Source organism: Hyperolius riggenbachi, chromosome 1, assembly GCF_040937935.1.
Source record: "Hyperolius riggenbachi isolate aHypRig1 chromosome 1, aHypRig1.pri, whole genome shotgun sequence".
In the NCBI taxonomy this organism is placed as follows: domain Eukaryota; kingdom Metazoa; phylum Chordata; class Amphibia; order Anura; family Hyperoliidae; genus Hyperolius; species Hyperolius riggenbachi.
Window position 1 is genome coordinate 617,095,478 of NC_090646.1, and position 14,186 is coordinate 617,109,663.

A 14,186-nucleotide genomic window follows, 5' to 3' on the forward strand; every position below is an offset into this window, starting at 1 on the left:
GTACCCGAGGTGACATGTGACATAATGAGATAAATATGTGTATCTACAGTGTAAAACATACAGTATTAATAACCAGGCTGTTTTACTTGTTCTATTTTGCTGCCTGAGTTAATTTTCTGGGCATGGAAGTGACAGCATCTGTCTTGTCTGTACCTTGTTGGGAATATGGTAAACATCACTGATAAGCAAATTACAGCCATAAAGTTTTCCTTGCAGAATGCAACTTCTGAGAGCAGAGGGAGATAACCTATATGCACTATTGACCTTTTTCTAACTCTGGGACACTTATTAGGCTGCCACTGAGCAAAGGGAAAAAGAAAACATAAAATCTACTGTGTAAGTGTCTGAATATAAAACCATGGAATATCTAAAAAAGTCAATTTTAGGAGTAGGAGGAAAAATACAAGTGTTTATCTCATAAGTTTATTTTCACCTCGGGTTCACTTTAAAAGAACATATATTTGCCATAAGATCCTGGCGCTACAGAAATCTAAAATAATGTTAAAATAATAATAATATTTGGTGTTTATTTTTTATTCCACATTTATTCAAATACCAACAAAAGTTTGGTTTGTTTTTTTTACAAATTTTTATCCTAAAATTTTGCTTCTCGAATCAGACCTCGGGCTAAGCAGAGAAAGAGTTATTTTCATCAAGTTCCTAACTGACAGATGGCAATGATATTGCAAATTTGTGCTGAAGATTTTTTTTAGTTTAGTTAAGAGTAAACGGCGTACCCAATCGCCATGTGGGAGGCCGGATGACTCAGAGCTGAGGATGCTTTAATTACAGCAGAAAGTTAAAAAATCTTTCACAAACCATCTGTTGCCCGTCTAAATCCTGCAAGTCCATCCGCACTGCTGTATAAGAACAGCCGCCAATAACACAATAGCAATGCACAGTGCATCAGCCATAAATCCAGCCAATAAACAGAGCTACTTACAAATGTCTCCACGGCTTCCAGCGTCCCCTGAAAGACAACATTAAACAGCCAAGTTAGGGGTTTTCCTTTAAACAAGCTCTTAAAATATCCATCATGGATTGCATTTTTAAATGCGCCAAGTTAGTTAAATTTATCATTAAAGACGTAACCGAGGATTGAACTTCATCCCAATCAGTAGATGATACCCCCTTTCCCATGAGAAATCTTTACCTTTTCTCAAATATATCATTAGGGTGGGGGGGGGGGGGGGGGTTTGTGTGGCTGAAATGTGGTAAAACCCCTCCCACAGTGTGATGTCAGGACTTCACTAACCCTAACCAACTCCCGCACCAATGACTATTATTATTATGTAGTATTTATATGGCGCTGACATCTTCCGCAGCGCTGTACAGAATATATAGTCTCTTAACTGTCCCTCAGAGGGGCTCCCAATCTAATCCCTACCATAGTCCTATGTCTATGTATGTACCGTGTAGTGTATGTATAGTAGTCTAGGTCCAATTTAGGGGGAAGCCAATTAACTTATCTGTTTGTTTTTGGGATGTGGGAGGAAACCAGAGTGCCTGGAGAAAAACCCATGATGCCTAACCATAAGCAACCACCCACGAAACCTAACCCTAAGCACCCCCTCCCCCGCAAACCTTCCATTAATGGACCACTATCGCGAAAATTATAACATTTAAAATACATGTAAACACATAGAAATAAGAAGTATGTTTTTTCCAGAGTAAAATGAGCCATAAACTACTTTTCTCCTAAGTTGCTTTCACTAACAGTAGGTAGTAGAAATCTGACATTACTGACAGGCTTTGGACTAGTCCATTTCTTCATGGGGAATTCTAAGCAAGGCCTTTATTTTTTATAAAGACACTCCCTGAAAATAATTTGTAAAAAGATGGTGGCCAGCCTCCCTGCTCGCTGCACACTTTTTTGGCAGTTGGACAGAGCAACTGCCATTCACTAAGTGCTTTTGAAAATAAAGAAAATCCTCAGAATCCCCAATGAGGAGATGGGCTAGTCCAAAACCTGCTGGTTCTGTCAGATTTCTACTAGAGATGTCGGCGATCGGTTCGGGAACCGTTCGCCGGCGAGCATCTCACCCTGTACTACTTCTGGGTCGCCATGAGTGACGGCAACAGGCGCGAGATCAAAGACGTGCACCGCCGGCCCAGCGCAGCCGTACTACTATGGGTCATAGTGACCCGGCACATAGGGGTTCGCCGGCGAACGGTTCGCCTACATCCTTCATTTCTACTACCTACTGTAAGTGACAGCAAAATAGGAGAAAAGTAATGTATGTCTCATTTTACTCTGGAAGAAATGTACCTTTTATTTGTATATGTTTACATGTATTTAAAAATTTAAGATCTTCGCGATAGCGTTTTTTTTACTGTGCCATTTTCACCGCAGTAGATGGAAAATATTGGGTGCCGCGGAAGCCTATGGGGTGCCCATGATAGTATTGGTAAATTAGGGAAATGTGGGCACCTGGGCCGTCCGATAAAATAGTGGCCTGCTATGGCTACAAATGGCCGCTATCAGGCCCCCAAATTTTACTCAATTACTGATAATAACATGGGTACCTATGGGGCAACACATTTTCCTATAACACCCCCCTCCCCCTCCATAAGCCCAAGTTCACACCACATTTAGATAAGTGAGTGGGGATGTGGCTTTGCAAGTTAGGGCTCTTCCCCCTTCCCACCCACGATTGTAAGCCAGCCTCTACTCCAATGCAGAGGCTGATGTAAGGTCAGGTGTCGGGACCCCTCTGTGTGCCCATGTGACTAAAAGGGGAGTGTTTCGCACAGGCTGAGTGAGCAGGTGGCTAGGTGAAGGAGGAGTAGATGAATATCCACACATGAATGCAGAATCTGCAATAGCTACAACATTTTCTGCAGAGCTTATTATCAATATTTAATTTAAGATCATTTTGTATTCATTGCATATAAACAAATGGGGTTTTATAAATATGCCTTTAATAGTAAATAATTTGACATTAAATATGAACTGCCACTTTAAAGGATAGCTGACGTGAGAGGGATATGGAGGCTGCCATATTTGTATCGTTTTAAACAATGCCAGTTGCCTGGCTATCCTGCCGATCTCTCTGGCTGCAGTAGTGGGAATCACACACCTGAAACAAGCATGCAGTTAATCTTGTCAGATTTTTGTCAGAAACATCAGATCTGCACGCTTGTTCAGAGTCTATGGCTAAAAGTATCAGAGGAAGTGGATCAAAAGACAGCCAGGCAACTCGCATTGTTAAAGGACCACTATAGCAAAAAAATGTAAAATTTAAAATACATGAAAACACATTCACGAAAAGTACATTGTTCATGTAAAGTAAAACGTGCTATAAATTATTTTTCTCCTATGTTGCTGTCACTTAGGGCTCTTTTCCACTATGAAATGCCATCGCAATCGCCATTCCGATCGCAATCGCGTTTCAATTTCCACCATGCGATTGCAATTGCGATTGAGCTACTATACTCATTATAGTCCAGCTCAATCGCATACAAAACGCGGCAGGACGACGATTGCGCTTTGACCAAAATCGCATCGCAATCGGATCGCACTAATGGAAATTGCTGCTGCAGTTTCCATTAGTTTAATGTACCTTGCGATTTGCGATCAGAAGCAAATCGCAGGCTAGTGGAAAAAGGCCCTTACAGTAGGTAGAAGAAATCTGACAAAAATGACTGGTTTTGGAATAGCCCATTTCCTCATGGGAGATTCTTAGGGTTTTCATTATTTTTAAAATTTTCAAAAGCACTTAATGAATGGCAGTTGCTCAGTCCAGCTGCCAGAACAGTGTGCAAGCAGGTAGGGGGGCAGCTGGCATCTTTGTATAGATCCTTTTACAGGTATTGCGTTTGTAAAGAATAAATGGACTAGTCAAAAACCTACTGGTTTCATCAGATTTGTGCTAACTACAGTACAATAAGTGACAGCAACATAGGAGAAAAGACATTTATAGCTCATTTTATTCTGGAAGAAACCTACTTCTTATATGTATGTGTTTACATGTATTTTACAATTTTTCGCAATGGTCGTCCTTTAAAAAGGAAATAAATATGGCAGCCTCCATATCCCTCTCACTTCAGGTTCCCTTTAAGCTACAACTTACATTTGCATTAAAGAAACACTGAAGCGAAAAAAAAATTATGATATTATGATTTGTATATGTAGTACAGCTAAGAAATAAAACATTAAGATCAGATACATCAGTCTAATTGTTTCCAGTACAGGAAGAGTTAAGAAACTTCAGTTGTTATCTCTATGCAAAAACCCTTTAAGCTCTACAACTTTCAAAGTTGTGGAGAGGGCTGTCTTCTGACTTTTATTATCTCAACTGTTAGTGAACAATTTTCTTTTTCTCTGCCAGAGGAGAGGTCATTAGTTCACAGACTGCTCTGAAAGAATCATTTTGAATGCTGAGTGTTGTGTAAACTGCACATATTAGAGAATGATGCAATGTTAGAAAAAACACTATATACCTGAAAATAAAAATATGAGAATATTTTCTTTGCTGCTAAACTTCTAGTAATTATTCATAGTACACAACCAATTCATTATATCATATATATTTGTTTGCTTCCGTGTCTCTTTAACACACAGTTTATCCTCATAAATCCATCTAGATACAACCACTCTGCGTCGGTTACCTGATAATTGGGAGAATGTGCCGTGTAGCTGATAACCGTAAATTATTCAGTATCAACATTCTAAATATATTCACATAATTAACTCACCAAGTTCAACATCTCCAATTTAAGGGGAACATCCTGAGTTAGCTGTTTTACATGTTTTCCGTTAATTACCGCGGTGTAGAAAACCTGCAAAACAAGGGGGAAGGGAGGGAGGAGAAAATGAAGACCGCCAGACAATCTGTACTTTTTTTTTTTTACAGACAATCTGTACTTTTAACACAACTTTTAACTGAACTTTAATTTCAATATAAGAGTGATCTCAGTCACTTACCATTAACAATGTACTTGGGAAGTTATTAAAAACAAAGGCCAGATAAAATATTTAAGATAACTATGATTACCCGGCTAGCTCAAATATCACCCAGATGCTTATGTGGTAAAGTCGGTCTGTAAAATGGCACCGAAAGCGGGAGTCACTGAGGGTGATGTACCTTGTTTACGCCCTGAACATTCAGCTCTGACAGTCAGAAGTATAGGGGATGTGAGGAAAAAGAAAGAATATAAGAGCAAACTTCAAGCAGAGTAAGGCTGGCCATACACTAATCGATATTCCTTAAAGTGAATGGGAACTGCATTTTTTTAAAAAAATGAAGCAAATACTTACCTAAGAAGAGGGAAGGCTCTGGGTCGTATAGAGCCTTTCGTCTCCTCTCTCGGTCCTGTGCTGGCCCCCCCCCCCCCCCCCCCGTTTCAATCCCCCGCTGAAAAGGTATTTGGAAGTCTTCGGGAGCCGTGTCCTCCCGAAGACGTGCGGCTCCATACTGCACATGCGTGAGCGTGCAAGAGAGCGTGCTTGTGCAGGCGCAGTACAGGTCCGCCCTTCTTCAGGAGCACTCGGGCTCCCTGAAGACTTCTGAAGCCTCCTTCGGCCGGATAAAGCAGTATTTGACTAATTTAGTCAAATACTGCTACCGGGCAAGCCAGCACTGGAACGAGGGGACCAGGAGAGGAGCCAGAAGGCTCTATAGGACCCAGAGCCTTCCCTCTCCTTGGGTAAGTATCTGTCTCATTTTTTTTAAATGCGGTTCCCGTTCACTTTAAAGTGGCCACTAACAGTCCAATTTCTAGCGAAAAATCGTTCGAGTGATTAGAAATTCTGATCAAATTAGTAGTAAATAATCTCTGTTGATGGGCACAATCGATTATGAATGATTATAAAAACAGTCGACCGATTGGATTTTCATCAAACCAAAATTTGGATTTTCTTGTTGGTTGTGATAAAGAGGAAGCAAAAAATTGGTTCGTTGATGGTTCAGTGAACCAATTTTTCTTCTGATCTAATTATCTGATCGCTCAAATGATTTTTGCTAGAAATGGGATCGTTAGTGGTCACCTTTAGTGATATCCAGCCGACTCGATAATTTGATTACATTTCTAGATTACATTGCTAGATATCAATAACGCAAACGATTCCTGAACGTTCGGTTTTGCTTGCGTTGTTTGATTTTGGCCTGATCTTTCCTCACCTGTCCGCTGGTACTTTCTCCTGTGTTTTCTCCCCAGCGACCGGCTTCTTCCTGTCTCTTCTCTCCTGAGGAGCTGTGTGTCTCAAGGCAAATACTAAAGGCCTCTAGTGGATGAGAAAGGTATTGCCATGGTGGTCCTAGTGTTTGGCCTCCAGCGACAGAGGCACACAGCTCCTCGAGAGAGAGAAGAGACAGGAAGAAGCCAGAGCGGTGGAGATAAGACACGAGAAAAAGCAACAATGGACAGGAGAGAGAAGCTCCGCTGCCTCTACACTAGCTACACCAAGAAGACAGAAGAAGAAGCTAGAAGAAGACAAGACACATGCTGTTCTGCAGTATCCGGGTGTTCGGAATTTCATAATACTTATTCTAAGGACAATTTTGCCGTAACCAACTAACGTATTGTGTCTTTGGGACGTGAAAGTAAACCAGCCTGCTCTGAGGAAATCCACAAAACCTCAGGAGAGCCTAATTAACTTTTTATATTTTTTTATTTTGCAGTGCTTTACAGAGCATATAGTTGTGCCACTAACTCTCTTGAGCGTGGGTATGGGGCTTAAAGCGGGATTGTCACCATACAAATCAAATTTCAACAGCAACTGGTCTGAGTGTATTAAGTGATAAAGATGCTAATCCTGCATTCAAAACTTTCAAAACTTTTTCTGATGTTATGGTTCAGAGTTATCACATACTTTAGGAGCACTGGCCCTTTAATAGTCAGTGCCAAACAGTTGCATGCTGGGGGTTCTTTTTATCTATAATGGCCTCAATTCACCCAGCAGTTTAGACTAGTCTACTAATGGTTTTTAGTCTACTGGTGGTTTGGTATCAAATGTTTTAGACCTGTTTTTAGACCTGGTCTAAACCATTTGGTAATTAGGTGGGTAAAGCAGGGGAAATTATCAAAAGACAAAAGATGCAATTCATAAACGAGTAGCTTTGACTGACATCCTTCTCCTTTGATGAGCTCTCCTCTGCATACAATTTAAATCCTGCATAATTCATTCAAAAGGTTCCATCCTCACATCTAAAATACCTCACATAATTGCTTTACCTACAGAAATCAGCTGGTCTAATCTCTGTCAGAAAAAGTGGACTGGTTACTCCTTGTTTGCCTTTGTGAATTGTGTAATTACTGAATGTTAGACCAGGTCTAAAAACAGGTCTAAAACATCACACCAAACTATCAGTAGACTAAAAACCATCTGTAGACTAGTCTAAACTGCTTAGTGAATTGAGGCCTCTATATTCCTCCTCTTCTATTTATTTCCCTACCTAGATGTCTATCTGAAAGAGGATCCTGTGCTCACTTGTGTTTACAAGCAAGGCTGAGGTGACTCAGCGATTGGAGGAGAAAAGAAAAAAGTTAAGGGCAGAAATGACATCAGGATTTAGCCTCAAACTGGGGGCAAAAGATATGGTTCCCACCAGGAACAGAATTCTCTTCATTTACTATACAACATTCACTGAAATCAAAACGTGGATAGTACAATACATGTGTTATGCAAGTATTTATCTACTTCTATATGTGTTTTTTCCCCCTGGCATAGTATGGCAAATCCTCCTGCTTTAAGAGGAGGTCACGATCTAATATCTACTATTGTCATGTGCCCATCATAGTCTAAGACCTAATTTGGGTTAACAATTAAGGACCTATTTCCACTGCTGCGGAATCTGCAGCGCTTCACCGCAAGCGGTTTGAGCAGGAAAATGTTGCCTATTCCATCAATGGGCTTGCTTTACTACAGCATGCTTCTGAATCCCTATAGCCCTGCATAGCACAGCAACAGGGATTCAGATGCGTACTCACATTACTGCTAGTGCCGCCGTACGGCCTGCAAGACGCACTCCGGCATAGTGGAAACCGGCCATAACTGTTTTATGTGTTTTTAGGATGCAGGAGTAATCCAGTCCTGAGGAAACTCGCAAAACTGAAGCAGTCCAGGCTGCAACCAGGGACCCAGCACTGCAAAATGAATCCAGCAAAGGATGAGGCCGGGTGCACACTTAGCAGAAATGCTAGCGTTGTGGAAAACTCTGCGTTTTTGCCGCTAATGGAAGTCTATGGGCAATGAGGAAAAAACGAATATAAAAAATGCATATGCATTTTCTATGCGTTTTCAAACAAGCGTTTTTAAAAACGCAGGTTTTGTCGCATAAGGGCCTGTACACACTGCTGCACTTTTCAAAATCGCATGCGATTTTTAAATCGCAAGCCTTAATGAGAATAGAAAAAGCGCATCACACCAGTGTGTACAGGTCTTCACGATTTTCATTATTTTTCAAAAAACCTTGTGAGCAAGCACAGCAGTGTGTACAGGCCCTTATATTATAAAAGACATCAAAAGCGCACATAATGAAAGTCAATTGGAACGCAATGGTATGCGTTTTTCATGCTTTCTACATGTTTGGTTTTTTTTAAATTGTTTTGTTATACATTTCCGCTTCCTGTTGTCTTTCTAGTGATTAGCATAAAACGCAACTGAAAAACGCATAAAAAACATATGCGTTTTGTATATGCGAAATGCAAATGCATTAAAATCCATGCAAAACGCTTGAAAAATGCATCTGCGGTAATAAGACACTAATGCAAACGCATCAAAAACGTAGTAAAAACGCTGCAAAAATACATACAAAAAACTGCACATGACATAAAACACAGCCTTTCACGTTATGTTATGTGTGCACCCAGCCTTAGAGATATGATCTACATATGGAGGAAAGGAGATTTTGCCACCCATTTAGAAATAGATCCTTCACAAGATGGGTGGCTAAAAAAATGGAATCTCTTGACAACCACCAAAAGCAGTTAAGGAGGAACTGTACTGTAAAAAATGTAAATAACAAAATTGCTTATTTCGTGCAATATTCACTTACAAATTTAACACACCTGCCATATAAATATAAATGTAACACACCTGCTCTCCATTCCCACCTGAGACCTGTTAACACTAACGAATAACTTGACCTGGAGATGTAAAATGTCCAGTTGGGAACAACTTTGACATTGTACTCACTTTTGTTGACAGTGGTTTAGACATTAATACGTGTGTTGAGTTATTTTCATGGGACTGCAAATTCACTCTGTCTCTGACTACTTTTCATTGCAACAAAGTCTTGTACAGGAGAAACTCGAAAATTAGATTATCGTGCAAAAGTTCATGTATTTCAGTAATTCAACTTAAAAGGTGAAACAAATACATGAAATAGGAACCCTTTGAAGGTGTTTTGGATTAATTAGCTGATTGAGTCTGGCACTTTGAGTCTAGAATATTTATCATTTCGCAATATTCTACTGGTCTGAGATTTAGATTTTTGGGGTTTTCATAAACTGTAAGCTATAATTATCAAAAGTATAACAAATAAATGCTTAAAATATCTCGCTTTGCATGTAATAACAATAACATTCCTATAGTGTTTTTCTCCCTTAGGACTCAAAGTGCGTAGGCTCTCTCAAATTCAGGAATTGGTAGTAGGATGAAGTGTTAAGCCCTGTCTACACGGGTAGATGTTGTGGCGATCCGGCGGGTCGATTAGCCGCCGGATCGCCTCTTCCGCGTCCCCGCCGCGTCCCCGCTCGCCGCGCATGCGCCGCATTCGATTCCCCGCTCGTCCCCACCGGCGCCGCTTATCTTCAGCTCGATTCCCTGCCATTGTCCCCTCGCGGGGAGCGAGCAGGGAAGCGGCGAAAGCAAGATCCGACCTGTCGGATCTTATCAATCGAGCCGCATCAACGGCTCGATTGATAAGGAGCATCGCGGCCGCATCTACGCGTGTAGATGCGGCTTTAAAGTAAAGGTCCAAGCTAAAAAGAAAAAAGAGATCCATTTACCTGGGGCTTCCTCCAGCCCGTGGCAGCCGTCCTGTGCCCTCGCCGCAGCTCCGGAGGCTCCCGGTCTTCTCTGCTGCGGTTCGGCATCTTCTGCGCTCCACCCCGCGGGTCACATGGACCGGCCAATGTCATCAGCGCGGTACTGAGCAGGCACAGAACTTCTGTGCCTGCGCATTACCGTCCTGATGACGTCGGCCGGACCATGTGACCCGCGGGGTGGAGCGCAGAAGACGCCGACCTGGAACCCGACCTGGCGAGGTCGGGTTCTGCAGCGGAGAAGACCGGGAGCCACCGGAGCTGCGGCAAGGGCATAAGACGGCTGCCACGGGCTGGAGGAAGCCCCAGGTAAATGGATCTTTTTTTTTTTTTTTTTTTTTAGCTTGGATGTTTCCTTTAACACAACAAAATTATATTTCTGCAAATTCCAAACTGAACAGGTGGGTTTTCAGTCTGGATTTAAACACGTCCAGAGATGGAGCTGTTCTGATCTGCTGAGGTAAGGAGTTCCATAATGTAGGAGCGGCATGACAGAAGGTTCTGGGATGAGTCTATTTCATATATATTATATATATTAGTTTCACCTTTTAAGATGACAGATAACTGAAATAAATGGACTTTTGCACTATATTCAAATTTTTATCGTTTCACCTATATCTTCAGTGTTGTCGCATAAAAAGATATAATTAAATATTTACAAAAATGTACAATGTGTACACACTCTTATGAGATGCTGTAGATGTCAATGCTACATAAATGGTACATAAATAATAATAAAAACATGCTTTTTGCCAACCCCCCCCCCCCCCTTAATAAAAAAAAAGAAACACCCAGGATGAGTACAGGTGTGCTTTCAAGTTTAACCAAGGCACAACATGTGACATGATGAGATAAACATGTGTATGTACAGTGTAAAACATATAAAAAAGCCTGTTTTACTTTGACTTTGCTGCCTGAAAGAGGTAATTTTCGGGCATAAAAGTGACAGCGAGTGACAGTGACAGTGAGAAGCAAATTACAGCCAAAAAAGTTTTCCTGGCAGAATACAACTTCTGAGAGCAGGGAGAGATAGAACAAAGGTCAATAGTTCCTTTAATAGGCTGCCACCCAGCAAAGGCAACAAAACATTCAATCTACTTTGTAAATGTTTAAAGGGAACCAGAGGCAAAGCACCCTCATGTATTTTACCATATATATCAGTGGGAACATGACAGTAAACACCCACCCTGCTCTCTGCTTCATTCTTCTCTGCTAAATCTGCCTGTTATCAGCCCTGATAAGAATCCCGACTGAGCATTCAGTATAGCTTTCACCAGAATGATTATAGCTGAGTCAGTCTTCTGTGATGTCTTTTCAAGCCCAAGCCTGCCCCCTAGTGGCTCTGCTTCCCTGCTTCGAGGATAAATAGCAGCAAAGCAGAGTCACAAGGGGGCAGACTTGGGCTTTAAAAGACATCACAGATGACTGACTCCGCTATAATCATTCCAGGAAAAGCTAGACTGAATGCTCAGTCGGGATTCTTATCAGGGCTGATAACTGGCAGATTTAGCAGAGAAGAATGAAACAGAGACCAGGGTAGGTGTACTACATATGTGGTAAAATATATATATGTGTGTGTGTGTGTGTGTGTGTGTATATATATATATATATATATATATATATATATATATATGGTAAAATACATGAGGGTGCTTTGTCTCTGGTTCTCTTTAACTATGAAGTAAAACCATGGGGGGGGGGGGGGGCGCATATGCAATTTAGTTTTTCACCTGAGTTTTCTTCTAGGACTAGGTGACATTTTCACAACTTATAAATATAATGCCTTTTAAAACACCAGCAAGCAAACAAATACTGAGAATAATCTTGACAGTACTTTTTTCACCTTCCTTTTGGTACTTTTTCCATTGCAAAGTGCTAAAAAGTTATTTTAAATAGACTCTGAAGCGAGTCTTAAATCATGTTATTACTGTAATACACTATAGATAGTGCTAAACCGCCGCATTCGTGCGGCAAAATGAGGGGTTTTATACCCCTCAAATCCCCCCTGCAAAATCCACGACTTTCTTGGGCGTGGATTTTGCTGCCCATGGAGGCAGAGCTTTCAGCTGTAGCTCTGCCTCCATTTGCGTCAATCGCCGCACAGATCTCCGCCTCTCCCCTGCCCCTCTCAGTGAAGGCAGATTGAGAGGGGCGGGGAGAGGCGGCGATCAGCGGGGACTGACGCAATACGAGGCAGAGCTACAGAGCTAAGCTCTGCCTCCTCAGGAAGCGCTCCCCCAAGTTTGCTGAGGGGATTTGGGGGGTATAACCCCTCCTTTTGCCGCGGGGATGCGGCGGTTTAGGCATATCTATAGTGCTTTACAGTAATGACATGCTTTAAGACTCGCTTTAGAGTCTCTTTAAATCAAAGATGAAAAATTATCACCTAGGAGAAAACGCAAGAGAAAAGGTGAATTGCATATGGGCCGGGATAGCTAAAAAAATGGATAAATACAATTGTTTATCTCATCAGTTTATTGTCACCTCAGGTTCACTTTAACCTCCCTGGCGGTATATTAAAAACCGCCAGGGGGCAGCGCTGCCTTTTTTTGGGTTTGTTTTTTAAATCATGTAGCGAGCCTAGGGCTCGCTACATGATAGCCGCTGCTCAGCGGCATCCCCCCAGCCCCTCCGATCGCCTCCGGCGATAGGCGATCAGGAAATCCCGTTCAAAGAACGGGATTTCCTGGATGGACGTCATGGACGTCGTGACGTCGAAGGGAGTCCCGATCCACCCCTTAGCGTTGCCTGGCGCTGATAGGCCATGGAAAGAGCAGGGGTCTAGGGGGGGGGCTCTTCGGCGGCGCGGATAGCGGTGTGCTGGCGCAGATATCAAAGTGCTAGCTGCGTCCAGCAAAAAAAAAAATTACGGAAATCGGCCCAGCAGGGTCTGAGAAAATCTCCTGCGCGGCTTACCCCAAACTAGGTTCGGGGTTACCGCCAAGGAGGTTAAAGAGGACCTGAACTCAGAACGTCCTCTCTGCTCTAAAAGATACACAACAGCATAGTAACCTTTAAACGAACAACATTTCTTTGTTACAGCTGATACAAATCCTAAAATAAATCTGCACTGATTCTACTTCCTGATTCATGGAAGCAGACATATTGTTCATATCCTGTGCTTTCAAATGAGCTTATCTGCCTTGGCAGTCATGTGACACAGGGAGAGATCAAATTACAACTTGTGATTAGACACAAATTGTAACGATCGGTGTAACACAGAGAGGATCTGATTACTGGTGATCTGCAGTATCACCGAGAATACAGATATATACCTGATTATTGATGATCTGCAGTATCACCGACAATCAGATATATCTCTAACCTCTGGACACCTGAGTAATATGAGTGTTTGGTGCAACAGTAATACATTGAGGAGGGTCCCCGTAAAGGGGATACAAGGCAGTATGGGATACTGCCTGAAGGACAGGCTCCTTCCTCGGCCTGAGGCTCCCAAAGGGGGGGAGTCAGGTTGAGTGAAGGAAGGACCAGAGTGTGAGTGACACCAAGGGTGTGGTGTCACTGACAGATCTGTGAACTATCTCTAAACAGAGGAGATAGTTCTCGAGATCGGACTAGCCAGGTCGGCAACAGACAGACAGATAAGGTACAAAGACAGAAGGCTGATTCGGTATCCAAGACAGGCAGGGTTTGGCAACGTGATATCAGATATGCGTGGTACCGAATCAGAAAGCAGAGGGATGGTCAGGAAAGCAGAAGGTCATAACAGATAATATACAATGTCTAGTCTCGGCGTGAGCTCCGTGATCATCAACACCCTGGAACTAGTCTGAAGAATAACAGAATGATAATACAAGTCCCTAATCTGGGTGTGAGGTCCGTGATCATCAACACCCTGGAACTAGTCTGACGTATAACAGGTTGGTAACACAAGTCCCTAATCTGGGTGTGAGCTCCTTGATCATCAACACCCTGGAACTAGTCTGAAGCATAACAGAGATATAACACAAGTCCCTAATCTGGGTGTGAGGTCCGTGATCATCAACACCCTGGAACTAGTCTGAAGTATAACAGAGATATAACACAAGTCCCTAATCTGGGTGTGAGGTCCGTGATCATCAACACCCTGGAACTAGTCTGAAGTATAACAGAGATATAACACAAGTCCCTAATCTGGGTGTGAGGTCCGTGATCATCAACACCCTGGAACTAGTCTGAAGTATAACAGAGATATA

General features: G+C 42.2%; 1 protein-coding gene across 2 annotated transcripts in view; it reads right to left on the reverse strand.

Annotated features, from left to right (window-relative positions):
- LOC137528865 (pikachurin-like) overlaps positions 1-14,186 on the reverse strand; it is a 328,823-nt gene that overhangs the window by 175,436 nt on the left and 139,201 nt on the right. For both annotated transcript variants that reach the window (XM_068250585.1, XM_068250579.1), the window contains exons 3-4: positions 4,699-4,782; positions 944-970 (exon numbers count right to left, since the gene is read on the reverse strand). In XM_068250585.1, coding sequence (XP_068106686.1) covers positions 944-970; positions 4,699-4,782 — 111 coding nt within the window. The remainder of the gene's footprint in view (positions 1-943; positions 971-4,698; positions 4,783-14,186) is intronic.